Genomic DNA, 14,038 nt, shown 5'->3' on the forward strand with positions numbered 1-14,038 from the left:
GAAGGTGAACCTTCACCCCAGTCTGAGGTCCTGAGCGCTCTCGAGCAGGTTTTCATCAAGGATCTCTCTGTACTTTGCTCTGTTAATCTTTCCCTCGATCCTGACTAGTCTCCCAGTCCCTGCCGCTGAAAAACATCCCCACAGCATGATGCTGCCACCACTATGCTTCACCGTAGAGATGGTGCCAGGTTTCCTCCAGATTTGACACTTGGCATTCAGGCCAAAGAGTTCAATCTTGGTTTCATCAGACCAGAGAATCTTGTTTCTCATGGTCTGAGAGTCCTTTAGGTGCCTTTTAGCAAACTCCAAGCGGGCTGTCGTGCCTTTTACTGAGGAGTGGCTTCCATCTGGCCACTCTACCATAAAGGCCTGATTGGTGGAGTGCTGCAGAGATGGTTGTCCTTCTGGAAGGTTCTCCCATCTCCACAGAGGAACTCTGGAGCTCTGTAAAAGTGACCATCGGGTTCTTGGTCAAGGCCCTTCTCCCCTGATTGCTCAGTTTGGCCGGGCGGTCAACTTTTGTCTTGGTGGTTCCAAAACTTCTTGGGGACCTTCAATGCAGCAGACATTTGTTGGTATCTTTCCTCAGATCTGTGCCTCGACACAATCCTGTCTCAGAGTTCTTTGGACATTTCCTTCGACCTCATGGCTTGGTTTTTGCTCTGACATGCACTGTCAACTGTGGAACCTTATATAGACAGGTGTGATAATTTCCAATCAATTGAATTTACCACAGGTGGACTCCAATCAAGTTGTAGAAACATCTCAAGGATGATCAATGGAAACAGAATGCACCTGAGCTCAATTTCGAGTCTCATAGCAAAGGGTCTGAATACTTATGTAAATAAGGTATTTCTGTTTTTAAAAAATTATACATTTGCTACAAATTCTAAAAACCTGTTTTCACTTTGTTGTTATGGGGTATTGTGTGTAGATTGATTAGGAATCATTTTTATTTAATCCATTTTAGAATAAGTCTGTAACGTAACAATGTGGAAAAAGTCAAGTGGTCTGAATACCTTCCGAATGTAATTCAAACACATTCACATCTTCCAGGCAACCTTTTATTTAAAAGTGTCTCTGTGTCTCTGTGTTTTACTGTCATCTTCTTAGTCACCGCTGCATGGTGCAAATCTTGAATGTGTGTTCTCTTCTTGTACAAATCTTGAATTTGTGTTGTCTTTAAAGCCATCACAGTTCCTTCAAGGACTGAGCTATCTGTAACAACAGTGACTGAAGCAAGGAAAGACGTTTCAGTGAAGAGGGATTCAGTGACTGAAGAGCTGCAAGAAGTTTCACCAAACCTTAATTCAGCATCTGAAGGACGGCTAGAACTTTCAGTGAAGAAGGCTTCAGTAACTGAAATGAGACAAGAAGTTTCAGTGAAGAGGGATTCCATGACTGAAACGTGGCAACAAGTTCCAGTGCAGAGGGATTCTGTGACTGAAGTGCCGCAAAACATTTCAGTGAAGGTGGATTCAGTGACTGAAGAGCTGCAAGAAGTTTCAGTGAAGGTAGATTCAATGACTAAAAAGAGGCTAAAAGTTTTACAGAAGAGAGATTCAGTGACTGAAGTTCAGCAAGAAGTTGCAGTTATGAATGCTTCAGTAACTGAAGCGAGGCAAGACGTTTCGGTGAAGAGGGATCCTGTGACTGAAGCACGGCACGAAGTTTCACAGACAACAGGCTTCATTGAGAAGATATCCCTGGCAGAGGAAGTTAGTTTCAGAGAAGAGGTATCATATGGAGACAAAGCTATGATATATGAGAGAGAAGAGGAATTGACTCAGATAAATGTAAGGGATTATATTTATTTAGAAGAGGAAGATATACAACAAACTGAGATAGTAAGGGAAGACGTTCCTATAAAGAAAATGGATGATCAACCAATTCAAGCTATTGTTGCAAAGAAAGAAGAAGATGCAACAAAAAGAGATACTGTTAGACACATTGACCCAGCGACAGTGGTTCCACCAAAGAAATCAGCTACTCCTACCACTAAGAAAGAAGCTATCTTAAGTAAAAAGGTTATTCCTCAAAGGAAAGCTGTCTCACCTAAGGTAGAAGCCATTCCTTCTAAGAAAGCTGTCTTACCTGAGGAAGAAGCCAATGCATATAAGAAATATGTTTCACCTAAGGTAGAAGTCATTCCACCTAAGAAAGCTGTTTCACCTAAGGAAGATGACATCCCGTATAAAACTAAAATATCACAGAAGACAATCAAACAAAAGGAAGAAGAAGAAGAGAGAGTTGAGCCTCCAACACCTCACAAAGGTATTTGATCTGAGGGCCTCACTCTTATATATTGTCTGTCTGTCTTTGTGTATACTTCTTACGTCTTTCCTTGTTGGACTGTATATTGTCATGACAAAATCTTCTTATTGTCTAAATATTGCATAATACTTGACCAGACCAAAGGGTCGCCCCTGAAGTGGTCCCTGTTTCAATTACAGATAATACCACTCCTCCACAAGGTACTAAAAGGGACTCTTACGTCTTCATCAAAAACTAAACTCTTACATCTTCTTGTTGTATTGTGTTTCCTAAGTGTCGTCCTTAATGTTTCATGTCTCAATCTTCTTCAATCTGTCTCAATATGGATCCTTTTGACATGTTTCATTGTGTCAGTGTCTGTTTACAAATCTTAAAGAAACCTTAGTGAAAATAGTTTTTTCTTGATTGTGACATTGGCGTACTTGTATTTAAAGTGCCACCAGAGGAGAAGAAAATCTCTCCCCCAACACCAAAGCCTTCACCTGCTCCCTATGTAGAAAAAGTCTCATCCCCTGAAGGTAGTGTGTTTGTGTCATGCATGTTGTTTTCCTCAAATGTCAGTCTGCTCTTTCAGTGTTTCTTCAATGAGTCTTTGGCCAAAGTGGTCAGTTCTTGACTGTGACCTTGGGGTACTTGTATTTAAAGTGACACCAGACAAGAAAATCTCTGCACCGAAGCCAAAGCCTTCAGATGCTCCCCATGTGGAGAAGGTTTCTCCCCCTGAAGGTAGTCTCTTATGTTTTTGTCATTCATGTTATGTTCTGTCAATGTTTGTGTTTGTTTAACAACTCTTAGCTCAAGTAGTCAGGTCTTGATTGTGACCTTGGCATACTTGTATTTAAAGTGACACCAGTGCAGAAGAAAGCCTCCCCACCACCTCAGATACCAAAGCCTTCACCTGCTCCTCTTGTAGAAACAGTGTCTCCTACTGAAGGTAGTGTTTCTGATGTTTGTTTCAATTGAGTTTTTTCTTAATGTCTATCTGCTCTTTTAGATGTTTGTATTTGTTGAGCAAATCTTAGCTCAAACACTCTTGATTGTCCTGATTATGACCTTGGCATACTTGTATTTAAAATGTCACCAGCTGAAAAGAGATCCTCCCCACCGATGAAAACGCCTTCACCTTTTTCACCTAGTGCTTCATCCCCTGAAGGTAGTCTCTTTTGTTTCTGTCATTCATGGTGTGTTCTTCAAATGTCTGTTTGCTCTTATTGACAGGTTCTTATGAGCATGTGAGCCTCACACATGCTGCACTTAGGTAGTATGTGTGAACACACCTGTATGTATTTTACACTGGCACTTAGAAACCTAATTTTAGAAACGTTGCTACAGCATTTTTTTAAACCTCGTTAGTGGTTTATCTGTTTGTCACTATCTCATGCTACCTACTCACTTGAAGTGTGTACTCCTTCATTAACTGTGTGTACTCCTAGAATAAAGACACTTCTACACTCTACTATTGTAATAACTAACATAGTTACGCTGTACATGCAGTACTCTTTTCTCAGAAAATATAGGCAATAGGGGTAAGTCGCATGCAACTGACTGTACTTACATACCTGCTACAAAGTCATTATATTACAAAAAGTCTTCACCAAAGTGAAAAGGAATACATTGCTCAAATCATCAAAAGTCAACATATTGCATGGCACATTTCTTCCTCTAACCCAAATATTGATACCCCTGCTTCTTGTAGTGTATATATGTACATAGTAAATGTTTGATGTATGTGGCTGTAAGAGATGTGTACAATCTTAATGACATGGGTAACGTCCAATGTATGTATAGTGTATATGTATAGTGTGTAACGTACAGTGTTAATTACTGTGTGTCGAAGTACATTTTCCCCTCTTATAAGACAGTTTATCACATCCTATCCTAGTGAGTAGGCACAAACTTATGGCTGAACTATGGGCACTTTCCCAAATCCCTTACAATATTATTTTATTCTATAACTTAACTGGAATCTTACATTCCTACATTCCTACAGATAAGGGCCCTGTAACAGCACCAGGGGGAGCAGGCAAAGGTAAGATTTCAACAATACATCAAAGGGTAGAACACAATGACAATATATCAAAGCATTATATTGTTTTATTTGTTAATTATTTTTTACCTATTAATGTAAAACATAGACAGTAAATAGATTAAGTGATCAAACATTAAAAGATAGCTTTATCATTTGATCTATGAATTACTAATTTAAATACATGATAGATACAGTGCCTTGCAAAGGTATTCATCCCCCTTGGCATTTTTCCTATTTTGTTGCATTACAACCTGTAATTTAAATTGATTTTTATTTGGATTTCATGTAATGGACATACACAAAATAGTCCAAATTGGTGAAGTGAAATGAAAAAAATTACTTGTTTAAAGAAATTCATAAAATAAATAACGGAAAGGTGGTGCGTGCATATGTATTCACCCTCTTTGCTATGAAGCCCCTAAATAAGATCTGGTGCAACCAATTACCTTCAGAAATCTAAGTGTCACATGATCTGTCACATGATCTCAGTATATTAACACCTGTTCTGAAAGGCCCCAGAGTCTGCAACACCACTAAGCAAGGGGCACCACCAAGCAAGCGGCACCATGAAGACCAAGGAGCTCTTCAAACAGGTCAGGGACAAAGTTGTGGAGAAGTACAGATCAGGGTTGGGTTATAAAAAATAATCTGAAACTGTGAACATCCCACGGAGCACCATTAAATCCATTATAAAAAAACTGAAAGAATATGGCACCACAACAAACCTGCCAAGAGAGGGCTGCCCACCAAACTCACGGACCAGGCAAGGAGGGCATTAATCAGAGACGCAACAAAGAGACCAAATATAACCCTGAAGGAGCTGCAAAGCTCCACAGCGTAGATTGGAGTATCTGTCCATAGGACCACTTTAAGCCGTACACTCCACAGAGCTGGGCTTTATGGAAGAGTGGCCAGAAAAAAGCCATTGCTTAAAGAAAACAATAAGCAAACACGTTTGGTGTTCGCCAAAAGCCATATGGAAGAAGGTACTCTGGCCAGATGAGACTAAAATGGAGCTTTTTGGCCATCAAGCAAAACGCTATGTCTGGCGCAAACCCAACACCTCTCATCACCCCGAGAACACCATCCCCACAGAAGAGCATGGTGGTGGCAGAATCATGCTGTGGGGATGTTTTCATCGGCAGAGACTGGGAAACTGGTCAGAATTGAAGGAATGATGGATGGCGCTAAATACAGGGAAATTCTTGAGGGAAACCTGTTTCAGTCTTCCAGAGATTTGAGACTGGGACGGAGGTTCACCTTCCAGCAGGACAATGACCCTAAGCATACTGCTAAAGCAACACTTGAGTGGTTTAAGGGGAAACATTTAAATGTCTTGGAATGGCCTAGTCAAAGCCCAGACCTCAATCCAATTGATAATCTGTGGTATGACATAAAGATTGCTGTACACCAGCGGAACCCATCCAACTTGAAGGAGCTGGAGCAGTTTTGCCTTTAAGAATGGAAAAAAATCCCAGTGACTAGATGTGCCAAGCTTATCGAGACATACCCCAAGAGACTTGAAGCTGTAATTGCTGCAAAAGGTAGCTCTACAAAGTATTGACTGAATAGTAATGCATGCTCAGGTTTTCAATTTATTTGTCTTATTTCTTGTTTGTTTCACAAAAAATAATATTTTTCATCTTCAAAGTGGTAGGCATGTTGTGTAAATCAAATGATACAAACCCCAAAAAAATCTATTTTAATTCCAGGTTGTAAGGCAACAAAATAGGAAAAATGCCAAGGGGGTGAATACTTTCGCAAGCCACTGTACCTGTTTTTACTTTACTTGGGAAAATGTCTGTTTAACTTGTCTGTTTGAAAATATGTCCCGTGAACTGTCATAAATATTTTGTTGTCGAGTGAATGTGGTGTGTACAGTATTGCTGTAAAATGTTTAATATTTGAGTCCTTTGTTGTTTTGTGATGCAAATGAATAATTGTTGGTCGGTGCTCTCTGTCTTATACAAAATCGTACTACTTTAGCAAAAACAACTGCGGTGCCAACTATTATTAAGAAAAAGGGTCGAATTCCTATTCTGAAGGAAGAAAAACTTGACATTCCAACTTTGAAGAAAGTGACCAGAATTGCAAAGGACACTGAGGAAGAGCAGGATATCATTAAGCTGAAAAAGGTGCCACAGATACCTTCAGAAGAAGGGACAATAGAACCAGAGGTTCCGACTCAGGAAGCCTCAAGGACCATAGTTGCTGAAAGTTACGATAGAAAGGAGTTTATGTTTGAAACAACAGAAATAGCTGAGAGAACCTCAGTATACGATAAGAAGCCATCTGAACAGGTGGCGTTTCACAAACCTGAAGAAGTTGAATCAAAAGATTCTACTGAGGATACATTAGCTCACCTGAAAAAATCCCAAAAGGTTCCCAAAGATGTCCAAGTAGAGGAGAAGATGGGTTTGAAGAAAACACCAAAGTTGCTGAAGGAAGAATCACCTGACCAACCTAGTTTATCTCTAAAGAAGGTATCAAAATTGCCATCAGAGGAGAAAGAGCAAGAAACTGTCAAGCTAAAACCATTTGAAAAACCTGCTAAACCGGGAACTGTTGAGCCAGTGAAAGACAAGAAAGACAGTGAATCCAGAGCTGATTACGATAGAAGTGAGAGACCACAAAGAGATGAAGCATTTAAAGAATCTGTTTCTGCTCCTATGAAGAAATCTGAAACCATCTCAAAGGATACGAAAGAGCCACAGGTAGACAGATCTAAACCAGTGGCCAAAGCTCCTGAAGGTGAACAAGTCGAAGAGTCTGACAAAACACTGACAAAGGTGAAGAGAATTCCTCCACTGGAGCAAGAGAAGGAAGAAGTTAAATTGAAGCCATTTTCTAAGTCACCAAAAGCTGAAGCTGTGAAGCCTGAGAAGGAGCCTGAGAAGAATAAAGAGGTTGAAAAAACTCAACAAAAGCCAAGTCCTCCAAAACCAGTACCTGTAAAGAAAATTGAAAAGAGTCCTCAAGAGGACAAGCCAGTACAGTTAAAAAAGGTGGAGCTTGTGCCAAAAGAACCAGAGGACGAAGAAAAAGACAACCCCTTAAAGCATGAAGAGACACTTAAGAAAATGGTGGAACTGAAAAAGACTCCTTCACCTAGGGTTGAAAAACCAAAGCCAAAAGAAATTGAGAAAATTACTATGGAGAGGAAGCCTAGTGCAGAAAGGACCAAAAGGCTGCCTAGACAGGTTTCACCTAAAGATTCATTTGAAGGTGTTACCCTAAAAAAGGTTCCAAAGAAAATATCACTAGAAGAAGAGGCACCACATCAAACTGTTAAAGAGAAGGTGCCAGCAATGAAAGAGCTGTCCCCTGTACAGTTACGAAAGATTTCGACTCAGCTGGAGGAGGAAGTCTTTGAGGAGGAGCCAGAGGAGGAGCTGGAATCTGACAATGAAGGTTGGGGATGGGAACTTGTCCCCCGAGATAGTTCTGGATCCACAGAAGACTGGGGAGAGGAACCTTTGGAAGGTGATGCTCGTGAGACCCCTGGAATGCCAGGTGCCAGCAGAGGTGAGATTATGGCTGCTGAAATTGACCACTGATGGCTCAAGAAGTGTCTCACCTGATCCATCCTCCATTCATCCATTAATCTAGCCATCCATCTTTCATTATCTCCATCCATGTCCATCTTTTTTATCTCACATCTTGTCCTCATTCTGTGTAGTCCAACCATGTCCATGTCCTCACTCCTTGTTGTCCAACCATGTCCATGTCCTCACTCTGTGTTGTCCAACCATGTCCATCTTTAATGTTTTCATCTTCTCATCTTAACGTCTTCATTTTGTGTAGTCCAGGTATTAAAGTCAGTCATTTTTGTCCATTGTCTATCTGTACCAACATTTGTCTCCATTGTCTTGTACACATCCATTACAGCGTGTTCAAGCTCTCCATGTCAATTTCTGGCATTTTGTTCAATTCTCTATGTCCATGCCATCTTCTCATGTCCAATAATCTTGCCCATGGTGCTCGATTTTGTATCCATTCATCTTTCACATCTTTCACAGTGTTCTGTGTAATATCCAACCATTTTGCCAGTTGTAGTCATATATTTTATTTCTTAATGAGAAAGTCATACAATTGTCTTTACTCAGATGGGAAACCAAAAGAGGAAGCTGCTGGTAGAGGTAGAGGTAGAGGCATTCAAGGTGAGAATAAACAAAAACATGCATGTTGGTAATATGTGTGTGATAAAGACATATCATGACTTTAATCTATATCCTTATATGGGTTTTTGTAATCATATCAATCTTATCTTATTGAATATGAAAACTATGTATTTTGTTTAAATGTTAAACGTGCTTGAATGTTTGAGTCCGTATATTACGTCTGTATAGTCCGTATAGTAGTGTTTTATCGTGTTGTTAACTTGCTTAATACTCTTCATCCTCTTTGGGAAATACGGTAAGGCCACTTGTTTTTTGCCCTTGGCAACATGTCCATGAGAGGTTTCTATCGTTGTTGTATGTTAATGTCCATGTACTGAAAAAATACAGTTCTTAAAAATAAAACAAAACGTCTTAGCAAAAGTAGTGTTGTTCAACTTATCATGCATTTACATTTTTCCAATTTCAGCTAAGCAAACCCCCTCACCTGGTGGTGGCAGGGGTAGAGGACTGAAACCCGGTGCTGGAGGAGACAAACCCCCAGATGCTAATCCTTTTGGATTCCAGCTCAAAGCAGTTCCGCTGAAGTTTACGAGACCACTCAAAGACATAGTGTTACAGGAGGCTGAATCAGTCGGCGCTTCTGCTACGTTTGAGTGCGAGGTTTCGCCTTCTACTGCAATTACTACATGGATGAAAGATGGCGCCAACATAAGAGAGAGCCCAAAACACAAGTTCTACTCTGATGGCAAAGATCGCAAACTGCTAATCATTGATGTGCAAGTTTCTGACACTGGTGAATATACTTGTGTTGCCAAGCTGGGCAACAAGGAAAAGACAACAACCGCCAAACTGATAGTAGAAGGTACTTATTCCAAGTCCATACATATTTGTTTTGTGTAACGAACCTCTTTACTTCTTTACAACCTCTTTGATTACTTAAAGATAAGTAATATGTAATGTAAGCTTTTAGAATATGACTTTCTTTCCTCATAGAATTGCCTGTGAAGTGGGTAAAGACTCTGGAAGAGGATGGTATGTCGGTCCTCAAGGGTCAGCCTATGTACCTGACCTGTGAGTTGAACAAAGAGAGAGATGTGGTCTGGAAGAAGAGTGGTGTGCCTCTTAAAAACATCCCAGGAAAAGTGGCCATCAATATCATTGGAATGCAGCATGCCGTTACAATCCAGGATACAGGAGATGACGACGCTGGCATTTACGCTTGCGAGTGTGATGACATCAGGACTAAAACAGATGTCAAAATCATTGGTATGTACAGAATATCTATATTTGTTAGTAAACAAATGCACTAATTATTTTAGTAGCAATTCATATTAACCATTCTACATAATGTATCCCCCCCTTGGGAGCATAAGAGGTCCACTGTAGGTCTCCACCTCACTCTTTTCTGTGTGAGGGCTTTTGCCTCTTGCCAGGAGACCCCCACTTTATGCAGTTCATGTGGACCATCTCTAGTTGGTCTTTGGCTTTCCCTTCTTTGTTTTTATATGTGGGTTGTAGTCCAGTGCCTGTCTTCTTATGTTTGTTGTGTCTTGGCTACCTGAGAAGGAGCCATTCTTTCAATATATTTTTATTTTTATTTTACAGAAATTGTCAGAGACTGGTTGGTGAAACCATTGAGAGATCAGCATGTGAAACCCAAGGCCACTGCCACTTTCAAGTGTGAGCTCTTCAAAGAAACCCCTAACTGGAAGTGGTTCCATGGCGACAAGGAGATTCCTAATGATCCCACTGACAAGATTGAGGTCAAGAAAGAAGGCAAAGAACTGACTCTCACAGTTAAGAAAGCATCACCTGATGATATTGGGCAATATGCCATGGAGGTTGAAGGCCGCAGATACACAGCTAACCTGACTCTTGGAGGTTGGTTGCACATTCTATGTTATGTTACGTACATTCTTTGTTATGTTACAGTCTGCACTTGTATGTTATGTCCCCTAAGGCTATCTACATGAAGTGAATCCTTTTGATACTTTTACAGAACGTGAAGCTCAGATCTTGAAGCCTATCTCCAGTATGGAGGTTGTTGAGAAAGATGAGGTTACGTTTGAAACTGAAATATCTGAAGAGGATGTGGCTGGAGAATGGAAACTTAAAGGGCAAGTCCTGCAAAGATCACCGGTAAGACCTATAATTTGACTGTAATATTTTTCTGGATTCTAACCATAATGATTGGAAATATGCAGTACTTGTTTAAATGTTGATGTATTTACACTTTTGTTCAAATTGTATTTACATTTTTAGATGGTTGAAATCAAATCTGAGGGCCAGAAACGTTTCCTCACTCTGAAAAATGTTCAGCTTGACCAGTGTGGTGAAGTGTCTTATCAAGCTCTGAATGCTATCACGAGTGGGGTGCTCACAGTCACAGGTAAGAAAGTGTCAAAAATTAACAATATATACTGTCATATACTGTATGTGTTCGTAATGTCTCTGTGATCCTAAGGAAGATCGATAATGCTGTCATTCATACTTAATCCTTATTCGTACCTCCTAGAAATGGAAATGGACTTCACAGTCCCCTTGAAGGATGTGTCTGTACCTGAAAAGAAACAGGCTACATTTGAGTGTACTATCACAAGGGATGTGCCTAAAGTCATGTGGTTAAAGGGGTCAGACATCCTGTCGACAGGCGATAAATATGACATTATTGATGATGGAAAGAAACATATATTGGTCATTAACAACTGTGAATTTGATGATGAGGGACAATACACTATTGAAGTCTTGGGCAAAAAGTCAACAGCCCAGTTGACTGTGGAGGGTAAGTACCGGCTGAAACGATTCTCAGTTAACGCTTCTGTTTTACATGGTGCTGAATCTTTGATCTGACTTTTTGTTAGATATAAGTTGCTTTTAGTATGTTGTCATCTTCATTCTTTATTGATTAATTATCTTACTGGGCAACAAGACTGTTTAGTGGGCAAAGACAGTAGCACTGTTATGCACTCAACTAATATATTATAGGTATGAGGCTCAAATTCGTAACACCACTAAAGGACCAAACTACCAAGGAAGGTGAAACAGCTCGGTTTGAGGTTGAGCTCTCTCATGAGAAGGTACCCCTGACATGGTACAAAAATGAAATCAAACTCCATGTGAGCAGGACCGTGCTCATCCATTTTGAAGGAAAGAAACACACCTTAGAAATCAAGGAGTTGACCCTAGATGATACCTGCCAGATTAAGGCAGAGGCTAAAGGAATTCCCTCAACAGCAAACTTGACGGTGCTAGGTAAACCCTACTCTGTACCTCTTTCTTTCATGCTCTTCCTTCTCTTCATGGCTCTTTGTTCATCTCTTGTTTTCTACATCGTTCTTCTATGCTATGCAACATGGAGAGAAGGCATCATTCGAGAGTGTTATTGTTATTTGATCTACAGCAATTGATTAAACCTTTTCCTGTTCCAGAGGGTGACGCCCACTTCACAGTGAAGTTGCAGGATTTCACCGCAGTCGAGAAGGACGAGGTCACTCTGGACTGTGAACTCAGCAAAGATGTCTCTGTGAGGTGGTACCATAATGAGACTGAAATTAAGGCCTCTAAGATGGTAACCATGAGGGCTGAGGGCAACAAAAGAATGTTGTCCATCAAGAAAGTGGAAGGAAAAGATAAGGGACAATACCTATGTGATTGTGGTACGGACAAGACCATGGCAACCATTAGCATTGAAGGTAAGTCAATACATTTTTACAATCACAAAATCGAATAGTAAAGATTGTTTTTGTTTTCTTTATTCTATTAATTACCTTATTTTCCCTCTTCAATTGCAGCTCGTGATATCAAGGTATCTCGGCCAATGTATGGTGTTGAGCTCTTCGATGGCGAGACCGCTCGTTTTGAAGTGGAAATCTCTGAAGATGATGTCCATGGCCAGTGGAAACTGAAGGGAGAAACACTTTCACCTTCCCCAGATATTGAAATCATTGAGGATGGTGCTAAGCACACTTTGACATTGTACAACTGCAAGGTCTCCCAGACAGGAGAGGTTGGATTCACAGCTGCCAATGCGAAGTGTACAGCCAACCTGAAAGTGAAAGGTAACATTTATATTTCTGATCTATTTTCTCATTTTTACTCTATATTCACATTTTCACCATTGACATAATACAACTACTGATATTCAATCTACTATAATATTTTGGCAATTTTTTTAATTCCAGAACTGCCACTGACCTTTATCACACCTTTGAGTGATGTGCAAGTGTATGAGAAAGATGAGGGAAGATTTGAGGTTGAGATTTCAAGACCAACCAAGACCTTCCGTTGGCTCAAGGGATCTCAGGAGTTGGAAAATGATGACAAGTTTGAGATTATCCATGAGGGAAAGATACACACTCTTGTGGTCAAAAAGGCTGCATATGAGGATGAAGCTAAATACATATTTGAGGCTGAGGACAAGAGGACCACAGGAAAACTAGTTATCCAAGGTAATTACTGAGATCATGGAAGTTTTTATATAATTAAATCATAAATAAAGACAAATATTTGAGATTGTATTAATGAAATTGTGATTTATTTGTTATAAGGTATACGCCTTGAGTTTGTCAAGCCCATCAAGGATGTCACAGTCAAGGAGCGTGAAACAGCAGAGTTCAGTATTGAACTGTCACATGACAAGATCTCGGTCGTCTGGTACAAGAACGACGTGCGTCTGCACCCCAGCAAGGTTGTGCACATGTCAGACAATGGCAAAATGCACACCTTGACCTTCAAGCAGGTGTCCATTGATGACACATCCATGATCAAAGTTGAAGCCTTGGCCAAGAGCTCTGAGGCCATGCTCACTGTTCTTGGTAAGCTATTGATTTGAACTGTAGTGTCATTTAATTTGGGTCATTTAATTCACATAAAGCCTGCAGTTAAACATAACTTTACATTTCCTCATAATTTCTTCTTTGTGCTTGACAGAGGGAGAACCTTACTTCGTCACAAAACTGCAAGACTACACTGCCGTTGAGAAGGACGAAGTGATGCTGGTTTGTGAACTTAGCAAGACCTCTGCTGAGGTGAAATGGTTCAAGGACGGCCAGGAGATCATGCCTAGCAAGAATCTGATCATTAAAACCGATGGAAAGAGGCGTATGCTGACAGTGAAGAAAGCAGAGAAGGGCAACATTGGAGAGTACACCTGCGATTGTGGTTCTGACAAAACCACAGCCAGGCTGGACATTGAGGAGCGTGATATTAAGGTTGTCCGTCCACTGTACAGCGTGGAAGTGACAGAAACTGAAATTGCCAAGTTTGAGACCGAGATCTCTGCCGAGGATGTCCATGGTCACTGGAAACTCAAAGGAGAGGCCCTTCATCAGTCTCCTGTAAGTGGTATTGATTGAAATTACGGATTTGCTTTATTTGAAATATCCTATGTGAACAAGACCATTTATTTGGTTGTATCGTGTAGTGACTGATGTTTCTGTGATCTGTGTTTTCAGGACTGTGAGATTAAGGAGGAGGGTACAAAGCATGTCCTTATCCTATACAACGTTCGCATGGATCAGGCCGGAGGTGTCGACTTCCAGGCTGCCAATGCTAAATCCAATGCTCAGCTTAGAGTTAAAGGTGATAATCTTATAACACAACATACACACAAACA

At 40.4% G+C, this 14,038-nt stretch overlaps 1 protein-coding gene across 1 annotated transcript in view; it reads left to right on the forward strand.

The window, feature by feature from the left end:
• The window catches only part of ttn.1 (titin, tandem duplicate 1), a 170,851-nt gene that overhangs the window by 48,680 nt on the left and 108,133 nt on the right, over nt 1–14,038 (forward strand). The window contains exons 72-88 of the mRNA XM_045212083.1: nt 3,119–3,208; nt 3,359–3,427; nt 4,265–4,303; nt 8,410–8,463; nt 8,891–9,286; nt 9,418–9,690; nt 10,030–10,305; nt 10,424–10,563; nt 10,687–10,813; nt 10,940–11,206; nt 11,410–11,676; nt 11,853–12,116; nt 12,216–12,482; nt 12,606–12,872; nt 12,972–13,238; nt 13,354–13,760; nt 13,878–14,004. Of these exons, the coding sequence (XP_045068018.1) occupies nt 3,119–3,208; nt 3,359–3,427; nt 4,265–4,303; nt 8,410–8,463; nt 8,891–9,286; nt 9,418–9,690; nt 10,030–10,305; nt 10,424–10,563; nt 10,687–10,813; nt 10,940–11,206; nt 11,410–11,676; nt 11,853–12,116; nt 12,216–12,482; nt 12,606–12,872; nt 12,972–13,238; nt 13,354–13,760; nt 13,878–14,004 (3,597 nt within the window). The remainder of the gene's footprint in view (nt 1–3,118; nt 3,209–3,358; nt 3,428–4,264; nt 4,304–8,409; nt 8,464–8,890; nt 9,287–9,417; nt 9,691–10,029; nt 10,306–10,423; nt 10,564–10,686; nt 10,814–10,939; nt 11,207–11,409; nt 11,677–11,852; nt 12,117–12,215; nt 12,483–12,605; nt 12,873–12,971; nt 13,239–13,353; nt 13,761–13,877; nt 14,005–14,038) is intronic.

This window comes from Coregonus clupeaformis, chromosome 40 (genome assembly GCF_020615455.1).
Source record: "Coregonus clupeaformis isolate EN_2021a chromosome 40, ASM2061545v1, whole genome shotgun sequence".
Lineage (NCBI taxonomy): Eukaryota > Metazoa > Chordata > Actinopteri > Salmoniformes > Salmonidae > Coregonus > Coregonus clupeaformis.